At 49.2% G+C, this 14,957-nt stretch overlaps 1 protein-coding gene across 11 annotated transcripts in view; it reads left to right on the plus strand.

Annotated features, from left to right (window-relative positions):
• LOC110516613 (trinucleotide repeat-containing gene 18 protein) overlaps positions 1-14,957 on the plus strand; it is a 113,964-nt gene that overhangs the window by 80,914 nt on the left and 18,093 nt on the right. For all 11 annotated transcript variants that reach the window (XM_036972251.1, XM_036972257.1, XM_036972249.1 and 8 more), the window contains 4 exons: positions 6,303-6,479; positions 7,628-7,992; positions 9,676-9,804; positions 9,921-10,059. In XM_036972251.1, the coding sequence (XP_036828146.1) occupies positions 6,303-6,479; positions 7,628-7,992; positions 9,676-9,804; positions 9,921-10,059 (810 nt within the window). The remainder of the gene's footprint in view (positions 1-6,302; positions 6,480-7,627; positions 7,993-9,675; positions 9,805-9,920; positions 10,060-14,957) is intronic.

Here is a 14,957-nt window from a genome sequence, read left to right on the forward strand (position 1 = left end):
TGTCTCTCAGCCTGTGCTGTTTGTTCTGCTACTGCTGCTGCTGCTGACACACACAAGCCTGCCAGGACTAGCGCCACCTTTAGCCATGCTACCTCGCTAAGGTATGGTTAGCTATAGCTAGTCTATCCTACAGCTAGTTGATGCTACGGCTAGCTATAGCTAGTCTATACTACAGCTAGTTGATGCTACGGCTAGCTATAGCTAGTCTATACTACAGCTAGTTGATGCTACGGCTAGCTATAGCTAGTCTATACTACAGCTAGTTGATGCTACGGCTAGCTATAGCTAGTCTATACTACAGCTTGTTGATGCTACAGCTAGCTATAGCCAGTCTACTAAAACTTAAATTAAACAAAGTCTCAAACAGTCGCTTGTCCCTTTTAATAGCCGGGCGACGGCACACTTTCAGCAAATAAATGGGTCTAAATGAATTGTTTATGAGGTTTGTTACATTTAATAGTGATTCGAAAAAATTACGGCAATCATCACCATTAAGAAACTGCTAGCCGTTGGCTGCTAACTACTTGCTAATTTGAATCACAAAAACAGCTGCTCTAGTGGTGAATGTAAGAACTGCATAGTGAAAATATTTTTTACATTTTTCGTGAGAATAGAGGCACACTATTTATTTTTTTACCTTTATTTAACCAGGCAAGTCTAGAACAAATTCTTATTTTCAATGAAGTTCTAGGAACAACTGCCTGTTCAGGGGCAGAACGACCTTGTCAGCTCGGGGGTTTGAACTTGCAACCTTCCGGTTACTAGTCCAACTCTCTAACCACTAGGCTACCCTGCCGCCCCACTAAGACGACAACGTGAAGCAGTGTGTAAATAATGACACATTAGTGAAGACACGTCTTCCAATGAATACAGGAAATGAAGAAATGTATAAAAAAAATACTGGAAGTGACTGCTGGAATTAAACAACTATGCAAATTAGCTAAATCTGTGTTCATTAAGGAAATAGACGCCTGTTTCTCATCATCACCTGTTGTGTTCAGTGACTTATTAAGCAAATTAACACTCGGCTATTAAATCTGCAATATTGAACTTTTTGGGCGATCCTACCAAATTCACATCAATGTGAGTTATTAGATCTGTCATTTATTTATTTTCACTTTATTTAACCAGGAAAGTCAGTTAAAAACCAATTATTATTTACAATGACGGCCTACTGGGGGACCGTGGGTTAACTGCCTGTTCAGGGGCAGAACGACAGATTAGTACCTGGTCAGCTCGGGGGTTTGAACTCACAACCTTTCGGTTACTAGTCCAACGCTCTAACCACTAGGCTAGGGGAATGGTGTAGATATTTTCTATGTGTGCTGTTTCTGTGTCTTGGTTTTATACACCAGTTGAAAAGCTATGTCACAGCGGTTTAGACCATGATTCCATGACCACTGCTTGTTTTGCCACATAAACTGAAATGAGGCGAACTCTCAACCCAAAAAATTACAGACCGATTTCTGCATATTGCATTTTTTTAAATTGAAGATTTACAGTATGCTACATCTAGTCGATGCTACATGGCTACGATATAGGTAGCTGATACTACGACTAGGCTACATGGGTAAGCTACGCTATAGCTCGCCGATGCTACGACTAGGCTACATGGCTAAGCTACGCTATAGCTAGCCGACGCTACGTCTAGGCTACATGGCTAAGCTACGCACTCTATAGCTAGCCGACGTGACGACTAAGCTACATGGCTAAGCTACGCTATAGCTTGCCGACGCTACGACTAAGCTACAAGGCTAAGCTACGCTAGCCGATGCTAGGCTACTCCATGCGCTGCCCTGCCTGAGGCCACACGCCTGTCACCTGTTGTGTAAGTAAGATGTCCCTCCTCTCTCTGTGTCTCAGTGATGATGCTAATGCTAACATGGATGCTCAAACTACTATTCGCCTGGCGGGATCTGGGGTTGAATATTCAGTCTCATGGACAATATTAATGTCAATATGAACGTTTTCTTCACAAATAGAACCTTTTGCTTGTGTTTCTGAGCTGAAGACATGCATCCTTCCTTCCTTCCTTCCTTTCCTTCCTAGTAAGGAATGATCTGACCAATCTGGTTAGACTTGGATTGACCCTCACATGCCACAAAATCTGCTTTTTGTAAAGAAGATGTGAGTCCTCTCTGGTAGGGAGGAGTCAGATCAATGATGACTCTGGTAGGGAGGAGTCAGATCAGTGATGACTCTCTGGTAGGGAGGAGTCAGATCAGTGATGACTCTCTGGTAGGGAGGAGTCAGATCGGTGATGACTGGTAGGGAGGAGTCAGATCGGTGATGACTGGTAGGGAGGAGTCAGATCAGGGATGACTCTCTGGTAGGGAGGAGTCAGATCGGTGATGACTGGTAGGGAGGAGTCAGATCGGTGATGACTCTGGTAGGGAGGAGTCAAATCGGTGATGACTCTGGTAGGGAGGAGTCAGATCGGTGATGACTCTGGTAGGGAGGAGTCAGATCGGGGATGACTCTGGTAGGGAGGAGTCAGATCAGGGATGACATGACTCTGGTAGGGAGGAGTCAGATCAGTGATGACTCTGGTAGGGAGGAGTCAGATCAGTGATGACTCTCTGGTAGGGAGGAGTCAGAGGAGTGATGACTCTCTGGTAGGGAGGAGTCAGATCAATGATGACTCTGGTAGGGAGGAGTCAGATCGGTGATGACTGGTAGGGAGGAGTCAGATCAGTGATGACTCTGGTAGGGAGGAGTCAGATCAGTGATGACTCTGGTAGGGAGGAGTCAGATCAGGGATGACTCTCTGGTAGGGAGGAGTCAGATCAGGGATGACTCTGGTAGGGAGGAGTCAGATCGGTGATAACTCTGGTAGGGAGGAGTCAGATCGGTGATAACTCTGGTAGGGAGGAGTCAGATCGGTGATGACTCTGGTAGGGAGGAGTCAGATCGGTGATGACTCTGGTAGGGAGGAGTCAGATCGGTGATGACTCTGGTAGGGAGGAGTCAGATCAGTGATGACTCTCTGGTAGGGAGGAGTCAGATCAGTGATGACTCTCTGGTAGGGAGGAGTCAGATCGGTGATGACTCTCTGGTAGGGAGGAGTCAGATCGGTGATGACTCTGGTAGGGAGGAGTCAGATCGGTGATGACTCTGGTAGGGAGGAGTCAGATCGGTGATGACTCTCTGGTAGGGAGGAGTCAGATCAGTGATGAGTCTGGTAGGGAGGAGTCAGATCAGTGATGAGTCTGGTAGGGAGGAGTCAGAGGAGTGAGGAAGGAAGGGAGGAGTCAGAGGATTGAGGAAGGAAGGATGCGTTCTGTGCTGAGTGATTAACCAAATTTTGTCCGACGTCAATTACTTGAATTCCATTTAGATCGGGTTTTTGTGAAATCAAATCATTCACAACAAAAATGAGGAAACTGTATGGGATGCTGGGTTGATGGGAGTTGTAGTTCTCATTTAAGCAAATATTCAAACCTAGTTCAGTTCAGAAAAGTGGTAATTAACTACAATCCCATAATCCATTGCGGCAGTTTTTTTCGCCTGCCTTCCCGCCTTTCGTACAACAACTCCTCGTTATTTGGCCCGGAGACATGAGCATCTCGTCATTATATACAGACCTCTGGACGGATAGACTTTTACACCTGATACGCCTGTCTGTTTCTCTTCCTGTCTGTCTACCTGTCTGTTTCTCTTCCTGTCTATCTACCTGTCCGTCTGTCTGTCTGTCTGTCTGTTTCTCTTCCTGTCTGTTTCTCTTCCTGTCTGTCTGTCTTTCTCTTCCTGTCTATCTACCTGGCTGTCTGTTTCTCTTCCTGTCTATCTTCCTGTCTGTCTGTTTCTCTTCCTGTCTGTCTCTGTTTCTCTTCCTGTCTATCTTGTCTGTCTGTCTGTCTGCTCCTAACCCTGACTTCTCTCTAACCAATCACAGCTCATCCTGTCTGTCTGTCTGCTCCTAACCCTTACTTCCCTCTAACCAATCACAGCTCATCCTGTCTACAGCCATGGTTCTAACTCCTAACCACTGGGCTGAGTCTCAATCCAGTAAGGTTCAGATGGCCCCCTATTCCCCATCTAGTGTACTACTATAGGCCAGGTCCCATAGGGGTGGTGTACTACTGTAGACCAGGGCCCATAGGGGTAGTGTACTACTGTAGACCAGGGCCCATAGGGGTAGTGTACTACTGTAGACCAGGTCCCATAGGGGTGGTGTACTACTGTAGACCAGGGCCCATAGGGGTGGTGTACTACAATAGACCAGGGCCCATAGAGGTGGTGTACTACTGTAGACCAGGTCCCATAGGGGTGGTGTACTACTGTAGACCAGGTCCCATAGGGGTGGTGTACTACTGTAGACCAGGTCCCATAGGGGTGGTGTACTACTGTAGACCAGGTCCCATAGGGGTGGTGTACTACCATAGACCAGGGCCCATAGGGGTGGTGTACTACTGTAGACCAGGACCCATAGGGGTGGTGTACTACTATAGACCAGGGCCCATAGGGGTGGTGTACTACTGTAGACCAGGTCCCATAGGGGTGGTGTACTACTGTAGACCAGGGCCCATAGGGGTGGTGTACTACTATAGACCAGGGCCCATAGGGGTAGTGTACTACTGTAGACCAGGGCCCATAGGGGTAGTGTACTACTATAGACCAGGGCCCATAGGGGTGGTGTACTACTGTAGACCAGGGCCCATAGGGGTGGTGTACTACTGTAGACCAGGTCCCATAGGGGTAGTGTATAGGGAATTGGGGTAGTGTGATCTGTCTGTCTGTCTGTCTGTCTGTCTGTCTGTCTGTCTGTCTGTCTGTCTGTCTGCTAGACAGTACTGTCTGTCTGTCCTGTCTGTCTGCTAGACAGATCTGTTCTGTATGTCTGTCTGTCTGTCTGCTAGCAGTATACTAACTACAGAGGAATTGGGTACATTTCCCCCTCTCTCCCTCACCCCCCCTCTTTCCCTCACCCCCCCCTCTTCCCCTCACCCCCCTCTCTCCCTTTCTCCCTCACCCCCCTCTTTCCCTCACCCCCCCTCTTCCCCTCACCCCCCCTTCTCCCTTTCTCCCTCACCCCCCCTCTTTCCCTCACCCCCCCTCTTTCCCTCACCCCCCCCTCTTCCCCTCACCCCCCTCTTCCCCTCACCCCCCCTCTCTCCCTTTCTCCCTCACCCCCCCTCTTTCCCTCACCCCCCCTCACCCTCTCTCTCCCTCACCCCCCCTCTTTCCCTTTCTCCCTCACCCCCCCTCTTTCCCTCACCCCCCCTCACCCTCTCTCTCCCTCACACCCCCTCTTTCCCTTTCTCCCTCACCCCCCCTTTCCCTTTCTCCCTCACCCCCCCTCTCTCCCTTTCTCCCTCACCCCCCCTCTCTCCCTTTCTCCCTCACCCCCCCTCTCTCCCTCACCCCCCCTCTCTCCATTTCTCAGTAATACTACAGTAATGCTACAGTAATACTACAGTAATACTACAGTAATGCTACAGTAATGCTACAGTAATACTACAGTAATGCTACAGTAATACTACAGTAATACTACAGTAATGCTACAGTAATACTACAGTAATACTACAGTAATGCTACAGTAATACTACAGTAATGCTACAGTAATGCTACAGTAATACTGCAGTAATACTGCAGTAATGTTACAGTAATACTACAGTAATACTACAGTAATGCTACAGTAATGCTACAGTAATACTACAGTAATGCTACAGTAATGTTACAGTAATGCTGCAGTAATGCTACAGTAATACTACAGTAATGCTACAGTAATACTACAGTAATGCTACAGTAATGCTACAGTAATACTACAGTAATACTACAGTAATGCTACAGTAATGCTACAGTAATGTTACAGTAATACTACAGTAATGCTACAGTAATACTGCAGTAATGCTACAGTAATGCTACAGTAATGCTACAATAATGCTACAGTAAGACTACAGTAATACTACAGTAATGCTACAGTAATGCTGCAGTAATGTTACAGTAATACTACAGTAATACTACAGTAATACTACAGTAATGTTACAGTAATACTACAGTAATGCTACAGTAATGCTGCAGTAATGTTACAGTACTACTACAGTAATACTACAGTAATACTACAGTAATACTACAGTAATGTTACAGTACTACTACAGTAATGCTACAGTAATGCTGCAGTAATGTTACAGTACTACTACAGTAATGCTACAGTACTACTACAGTAATACTACAGTAATACTACAGTAATGTTACAGTACTACTACAGTAATGCTACAGTAATACTACAGACAGACAAACCTGATGTTGGAGTTCCACTCTGTGATCCTGAGAGTCAATAATCTCTCTCTCTGTCACAGAGTCCTCCACTGAGGAGGACGATGATGAGGAAGAGTTGTCGTGCTCCGAGGGGAGTGAGCTGGAGGAGAGTGGGTTGGGCCTGCTGGCCAGGTTCGCAGCCAGCGCCCTCCCGGTCAACCCCGTCCCCCTGCCCCGTCTTCACGACAAGAAACACCGTAGCAGGCAAAGCATTCTGGGTAAGCAAGAGAGATTTGGACGTGTGAATTCCATTGTAACCTTGTCAGAGGTGCCGTTTACTACGTTTCTACCACCTGTGTGTGTGTGTCCTCTAGGTTTCGGTTCTGGTTCTGACCTGTGTGTGTGTGTGTGTCCTCTAGATCTCGGTTCTGGTTCTGACCTGTGTGTGTGTGTCCTCTAGGTTTCAGTTCTGGTTCTGACCTGTGTGTGTGTCCTCTCTAGGTTTCAGTTCTGGTTCTGACCTGTGTGTGTGTCCTCTCTAGGTCTCGGTTCTGGTTCTGACCTGTGTGTGTGTGTCCTCTCTAGATCTCGGTTCTGGTTCTGACCTGTGTGTGTGTGTCCTCTCTAGGTTTCAGTTCTGGTTCTGTCCTGTGTGTGTGTGTCCTCTCTAGGTTTCAGTTCTGGTTCTGTCCTGTGTGTGTGTGTGTGTGTGTGTGTCCTCTAGGTTTCGGTTCTGGTTCTGAGCTGTGTGTGTGTGTCCTCTCTAGGTTTCAGTTCTGGTTCTGACCTGTGTATGTGTCCTCTCCAGGTTTCAGTTCTGGTTCTGACCTGTGTGTGTGTGTGTCCTCTAGGTTTCGTTTCTGGTTCTGACCTGTGTGTGTGTCCCCTCTCTAGGTTTCAGTTCTGGTTCTGACCTGTGTGTGTGTGTCCTCTAGGTTTCGGTTCTGGTTCTGACCTGTGTGTGTGTGTCCTCTAGGTTCTGGTTCTGACCTGTGTGTGTGTGTATGTGTGTCCTCTAGGTTCTGGTTCTGACCTGTGTGTGTGTGTGTGTCCTCTAGGTTCTGGTTCTGACCTGTGTGTGTGTGTCCTCTAGGTTCTGGTTCTGACCTGTGTGTGTGTGTGTCCTCTAGGTTCTGGTTCTGACCTGTGTGTGTGTGTATGTGTGTCCTCTAGGTTCTGGTTCGGACCTGTGTGTGTGTGTGTGTCCTCTAGGTTCTGGTTCTGACCTGTGTGTGTGTGTCCTCTAGGTTCTGGTTCTGACCTGTGTGTGTGTGTCCTCTAGGTTCTGGTTCTGACCTGTCTGTGTGTGTGTGTCCTCTAGGTTCTGGTTCTGACCTGTGTGTGTGTGTCCTCTAGGTTCTGGTTCTGACCTGTGTGTGTCCTCTAGGTTCTGGTTCTGACCTGTCTGTGTGTGTGTGTCCTCTAGGTTCTGGTTCTGACCTGTGTCTGAGGAAGTTCCCCTCTCTGCTCCATGGGAAACGCTCCGCACCCGAACTCCCCCTGTTACCCCCGGCAACGCGCCACGGCGACCACACTAGCAACGAGACCTCGCCGGTCAAACGCAAACCTCGCCCATCTCCTCGGTCGCCCCGGAGATTCACCTTTGACCCCGCCGGGGGACTAGCGGGAGGGGCTAGCGAGGAGGAGGGATGGACACGCAGACGCAGCGAGAGGATTTTCCTTCATGATGCCTCCACCAATCAGATCTCTCCCTCCAGTAAAAACCCTCCAATCAGCACTAAACCCGCCCCCAGACCTAAAACCACACCCAGGGAGGGGAAAGACTGGAAGGTGAGTCGGTCTGTCCTCTCTGGTCTGTCCTCTCTGGTCTGTCCTCTCTGGTCTGTCCTCTCTGGCCTGTCCTCTCTGGTCTGTTCTCTCTGGCCTGTCCTCTCTGGTCTGTCCTCTCTGGCCTGTCCTCTCTGGTCTGTCCTCTCTGGTCTGTTCTCTCCGCCTATTCTCTCGGGCCTGTCCTCTCCCCCATCCTCTCAGGCCTGTCCTCTCCCCCTATCCTCTCGGGCCTGTCCTCTCTGGTCTGTCCTCTCTGGTCTGTCCTCTCTGGTCTGTCCTCTCCGCCTGTCCTCTCCGCCTGTCCTCTCCCCCTATCCTCTCGGGCCTGTCCTCTCCGCCTATCCTCTCGGGCCTGTCCTCTCCCCCTATCCTCTCGGGCCTGTCCTCTCCCCCTATCCTCTCGGGCCTGTCCTCTCCGCCTATCCTCTCGGGCCTGTCCTCTCCACCTATCCTCTCGGGCCTGTCCTCTCCCCCTATCCTCTCGGGCCTGTCCTCTCCCCCTATCCTCTCGGGCCTGTCCTCTCCGCCTGTCCTCTCCGCCTGTCCTCTCCCCCTATCCTCTCGGGCCTGTCCTCTCCGCCTATCCTCTCGGGCCTGTCCTCTCCCCCTATCCTCTCGGGCCTGTCCTCTCCCCCTATCCTCTCAAGCCTGTCCTCTCCGCCTATCCTCTCGGGCCTGTCCTCTCCCCCTATCCTCTCGGGCCTGTCCTCTCCCCCTATCCTCTCGGGCCTGTCCTCTCCCCCTATCCTCTCGGGCCTGTCCTCTCCCCCTATCCTCTCGGGCCTGTCCTCTCCGCCTATCCTCTCGGGCCTGTCCTCTCCGCCTATCCTCTCGGGCCTGTCCTCTCTGGTCTGTCCTCTCTGGTCTGTCCTCTCGGTCTGTCCTCTCGGTCTGTCCTCTCCGCCTGTCCTCTCCGCCTATCCTCTCGGGCCTGTCCTCTCCCCCTATCCTCTCGGGCCTGTCCTCTCCCCCTATCCTCTCGGGCCTGTCCTCTCCCCCTGTCCTCTCGGGCCTGTCCTCTCCCCCTATCCTCTCGGGCCTGTCCTCTCCGCCTATCCTCTCGGGCCTGTCCTCTCCGCCTATCCTCTCGGGCCTGTCCTCTCTGGTCTGTCCTCTCTGGTCTGTCCTCTCGGTCTGTCCTCTCGGTCTGTCCTCTCCGCCTGTCCTCTCCGCCTATCCTCTCGGGCCTGTCCTCTCCCCCTATCCTCTCGGGCCTGTCCTCTCCCCCTATCCTCTCGGGCCTGTCCTCTCCCCCTGTCCTCTCGGGCCTGTCCTCTCCCCCTGTCCTCTCGGGCCTGTCCTCTCCCCCTATCCTCTCGGCCTGTCCTCTCCCCCTGTCCTCTCGGGCCTGTCCTCTCCCCCTATCCTCTCGGGCCTGTCCTCTCCCCCTGTCCTCTCGGGCCTGTCCTCTCGGCCTGTCCTCTCGGGCCTGTCCTCTCGGCCTGTCCTCTCGGGTCTGTCCTCTGTCTGTCCTCTCGGCCTGTCCTCTCGGGTTTGTCCTCTCGGTCTGTCCTCTCGGCCTGTCCTTTCGGGTCTGTCCTCTCGGCCTGTCCTCTCGGGTCTGTCCTCTCGGCCTGTCCTCTCGGGTCTGTCCATCTTTCTAGTGTGTTTATGATGGTATGTGTATGTGGTGTGATGGTGTGTGTGTTCTAACTTGCTTGTTTCTGTGTGTGTGTTAAACAGAAGAAGAGGCTGAAGGACCCTCCCCTGACCCCGCCCTCTCTGTCTAGTCCAATCACAGAGAGCCCGGTAGCCCCTCCCCTCAGCCCTGCACGCAAGAGCCAATCAAAAGCCAAGGCTAAACCCCGAGAGGTCTGTGTACTGCTACGTTCAATCCTCATAAATTATCCTTCTCGTGTGTTACATACAACTGCCTCTCAGATATGACAACTCTGTGTGTGTGTGTGTGTGTGTGTGTGTTTCAACAGGCTCGTGGAGCGGTCAGTAGGCTGATGAAGAGTATGGAGGCTGATGAAGACTTCGAACCCAGTCAGGACAGCAGCTTCTCTGAAGACGATGGACCTCCTCCGTCACACAGCAGTCTGGCCGAGAGGACCCTGTCGTCTGGTTAGTTGACTGGTTATGTAGATACGTTGGTGTGTATATATCAGTCTGGCTGAGAGGACCCTGTCGTCTGGTTGGTTGACTGGTTATGTAGATACGTTGGTGTGTATATATCAGTCTGGCTGAGAGGACCCTGTCGTCTGGTTAGTTGACTGGTTATGTAGATACGTTGGTGTGTATATATCAGTCTGGCTGAGAGGACCCTGTCGTCTGGTTGGTTGACTGGTTATGTAGATACGTTGGTGTGTATATATCAGTCTGGCTGAGAGGACCCTGTCGTCTGGTTAGTTGACTGGTTATGTAGATACGTTGGTGTGTATATATCAGTCTGGCTGAGAGGACCCTGTCGTCTGGTTAGTTGACTGGTTATGTAGATACGTTGGTGTGTATATATCAGTCTGGCTGAGAGGACCCTGTCGTCTGGTTAGTTGACTGGTTATGTAGAGACGTTGGTGTGTATATATCAGTCTGGCTGAGAGGACCCTGTCGTCTGGTTAGTTGACTGGTTATGTAGAGACGTTGGTGTGTATATATCAGTCTGGCTGAGAGGACCCTGTCGTCTGGTTAGTTGACTGGTTATGTAGAGACGTTGGTGTGTATATATCAGTCTGGCTGAGAGGACCCTGTCGTCTGGTTGGTTGACTGGTTATGTAGACACGTTGGTGTGTATATATCAGTCTGGCTGAGAGGACCCTGTCGTCTGGTTGGTTGACTGGTTATGTAGATACGTTGGTGTGTATATATCAGTCTGGCTGAGAGGACCCTGTCGTCTGGTTAGTTGACTGGTTATGTAGATACGTTGGTGTGTATATATCAGTCTGGCTGAGAGGACCCTGTCGTCTGGTTAGTTGACTGGTTATGTAGATACGTTGGTGTGTATATATCAGTCTGGCTGAGAGGACCCTGTCGTCTGGTTAGTTGACTGGTTATGTAGATACGTTGGTGTGTATATATCAGTCTGGCTGAGAGGACCCTGTCGTCTGGTTGGTTGACTGGTTATGTAGATACGTTGGTGTGTATATATCAGTCTGGCTGAGAGGACCCTGTCGTCTGGTTGGTTGACTGGTTATGTAGATACGTTGGTGTGTATATATCAGTCTGGCTGAGAGGACCCTGTCGTCTGGTTAGTTGACTGGTTATGTAGATACGTTGGTGTGTATATATCAGTCTGGCTGAGAGGACCCTGTCGTCTGGTTGGTTGACTGGTTATGTAGATACGTTGGTGTGTATATATCAGTCTGGCTGAGAGGACCCTGTCGTCTGGTTAGTTGACTGGTTATGTAGATACGTTGGTGTGTATATATCAGTCTGGCTGAGAGGACCCTGTCGTCTGGTTAGTTGACTGGTTATGTAGATACGTTGGTGTGTATATATCAGTCTGGCTGAGAGGACCCTGTCGTCTGGTTAGTTGACTGGTTATGTAGAGACGTTGGTGTGTATATATCAGTCTGGCTGAGAGGACCCTGTCGTCTGGTTAGTTGACTGGTTATGTAGAGACGTTGGTGTGTATATATCAGTCTGGCTGAGAGGACCCTGTCGTCTGGTTAGTTGACTGGTTATGTAGAGACGTTGGTGTGTATATATCAGTCTGGCTGAGAGGACCCTGTCGTCTGGTTGGTTGACTGGTTATGTAGACACGTTGGTGTGTATATATCAGTCTGGCTGAGAGGACCCTGTCGTCTGGTTGGTTGACTGGTTATGTAGATACGTTGGTGTGTATATATCAGTCTGGCTGAGAGGACCCTGTCGTCTGGTTAGTTGACTGGTTATGTAGATACGTTGGTGTGTATATATCAGTCTGGCTGAGAGGACCCTGTCGTCTGGTTAGTTGACTGGTTATGTAGATACGTTGGTGTGTATATATCAGTCTGGCTGAGAGGACCCTGTCGTCTGGTTAGTTGACTGGTTATGTAGATACGTTGGTGTGTATATATCAGTCTGGCTGAGAGGACCCTGTCGTCTGGTTAGTTGACTGGTTATGTAGATACGTTGGTGTGTATATATCAGTCTGGCTGAGAGGACCCTGTCGTCTGGTTAGTTGACTGGTTATGTAGATACGTTGGTGTGTATATATCAGTCTGGCTGAGAGGACCCTGTCGTCTGGTTAGTTGACTGGTTATGTAGATACGTTGGTGTGTATATATCAGTCTGGCTGAGAGGACCCTGTCGTCTGGTTGGTTGACTGGTTATGTAGATACGTTGGTGTGTATATATCAGTCTGGCTGAGAGGACCCTGTCGTCTGGTTGGTTGACTGGTTATGTAGATACGTTGGTGTGTATATATCAGTCTGGCTGAGAGGACCCTGTCGTCTGGTTAGTTGACTGGTTATGTAGATACGTTGGTGTGTATATATCAGTCTGGCTGAGAGGACCCTGTCGTCTGGTTAGTTGACTGGTTATGTAGATACGTTGGTGTGTATATATCAGTCTGGCTGAGAGGACCCTGTCGTCTGGTTAGTTGACTGGTTATGTAGATACGTTGGTGTGTATATATCAGTCTGGCTGAGAGGACCCTGTCGTCTGGTTGGTTGACTGGTTATGTAGAGACGTTGGTGTGTATATATCAGTCTGGCTGAGAGGACCCTGTCGTCTGGTTAGTTGACTGGTTATGTAGATACGTTGGTGTGTATATATCAGTCTGGCTGAGAGGACCCTGTCGTCTGGTTAGTTGACTGGTTATGTAGATACGTTGGTGTGTATATATCAGTCTGGCTGAGAGGACCCTGTCGTCTGGTTAGTTGACTGGTTATGTAGATACGTTGGTGTGTATATATCAGTCTGGCTGAGAGGACCCTGTCGTCTGGTTGGTTGACTGGTTATGTAGATACGTTGGTGTGTATATATCAGTCTGGCTGAGAGGACCCTGTCGTCTGGTTGGTTGACTGGTTATGTAGATACGTTGGTGTGTATATATCAGTCTGGCTGAGAGGACCCTGTCGTCTGGTTAGTTGACTGGTTATGTAGATACGTTGGTGTGTATATATCAGTCTGGCTGAGAGGACCCTGTCGTCTGGTTAGTTGACTGGTTATGTAGAGACGTTGGTGTGTATATATCAGTCTGGCTGAGAGGACCCTGTCGTCTGGTTAGTTGACTGGTTATGTAGATACGTTGGTGTGTATATATCAGTCTGGCTGAGAGGACCCTGTCGTCTGGTTGGTTGACTGGTTATGTAGATACGTTGGTGTGTATATATCAGTCTGGCTGAGAGGACCCTGTCGTCTGGTTAGTTGACTGGTTATGTAGATACGTTGGTGTGTATATATCAGTCTGGCTGAGAGGACCCTGTCGTCTGGTTGGTTGACTGGTTATGTAGATACGTTGGTGTGTATATATCAGTCTGGCTGAGAGGACCCTGTCGTCTGGTTAGTTGACTGGTTATGTAGATACGTTGGTGTGTATAAATTGTTGTTTTTAAAAATGTGTTTTTTTTAAGTTACCTTGTTTCCATAATTATTCAGACCCTTTTGCTATGAGACTCTAAATTGATCTCAGGTTTTTCCTGTTTCCATGGATCATCCTTGAGATGTTTCTGCAACTTGATTGGAGTCCACCTGTGGTAAATTCAATTAATTGGACATGATTTGAAAAGGCACACACCTGTCTATATAAGGTCCCACAGTTGACAGTGCATGTCAGAGCAAAAACCAAGCCATGAGGTCGAAGGAATTGGGAATTATCCGTAGAGCTCCGAGACAGGATTATGTCGAGAGACAGATCTGGGGAAGGGTACCAAAACATTTCTGCAGCATTGAAGGTCCCCAAGAACACAGTGGCCTCCATCATTCTTAAATGGAAGAAGTTTGGAACCACCAAGACTCTTCCTAGACCTGGCCGCCCGGCCAAACTGAGCGATCGGGGGAGAAGGGCCTTGGTCAGGTCGACTAAGAACCTGATGGTCACTCTGACAGAGCTCCAGAGTTCCTCTGTGGAGATGGGAGAACCTTCCAGAAGGACAACCATCTCTGCAGCAGTCCACCAATCAGGCCTTTATGGTAGAAAGACCAGACGGAAGCCAGTCCTCAGTAAAAGGCACATGACTACCACTTGGAATTTGCCAAAAGGATCCTAAAGGACTCTTTGGCCTCAATGCCAAGCATCACGTCTGGGGAAAACCTGGCAGCATCCCTACGGTGAAGCACGGTGGTGGCAGCATCATGCTGTGGGGATGTTTGTCAGCGGCAGGGACTGGGAGACTAGTCAGGATCGAGGGAAAGATGAACGGTGCAAAGTACAGAGAAATCCTTGATGAAAACCTGCTCCAGAGCGCTCAGGAAGATTCACCTTCTAACAGGACAACGACTCTAAGCACACAGCCAAGACAGCGCAGGAGTGGCTTCGGGACAAGTGTTTGAATGTCCTTGAGTGGCCCAGCCAGAGCCCGGACTTGAACCCGATCGAAGAAGAGACCTGAAAATAGATGTGCAGCGACGTTCCCCATCCAACCTGACAGAGCATTGGAGAATCTGCAGAGAAGAATGGGAGAAACTCCCCAAATACAGGTGTGCCAAGCTTGTAGCGTCATACCCAAGAAGACTAGAGGCTGTAATCGCTGCCAAAGGTGCTTCAACAAAGTACAGAGTAAAGGGTCTGAATACTAATGTCAATGTGATATTATTTATAAAAACTGTTTTTTGCTTGGTCATTATGGGGTATTGTGATGTCATTATGGGGTATTGTGATGTCATTATGGGGTATTGTGATGTCATTATGGGGTATTGTGATGTCATTATGGGGTATTGTGATTTCATTATGGGGTATTGTGATGTCATTACGGGGTATTGTGTGTAGATTGTGCTAAAAAAAAAGATTTAATACATTTTAGAATAAGGCTGTAATGTAATAAATGCACTGTGTTAGTGTATATATTGATGCGTTGATATATTGATTGGTGTATATTGAT

Source organism: Oncorhynchus mykiss, unplaced genomic scaffold (assembly GCF_013265735.2).
Source record: "Oncorhynchus mykiss isolate Arlee unplaced genomic scaffold, USDA_OmykA_1.1 un_scaffold_130, whole genome shotgun sequence".
Lineage (NCBI taxonomy): Eukaryota > Metazoa > Chordata > Actinopteri > Salmoniformes > Salmonidae > Oncorhynchus > Oncorhynchus mykiss.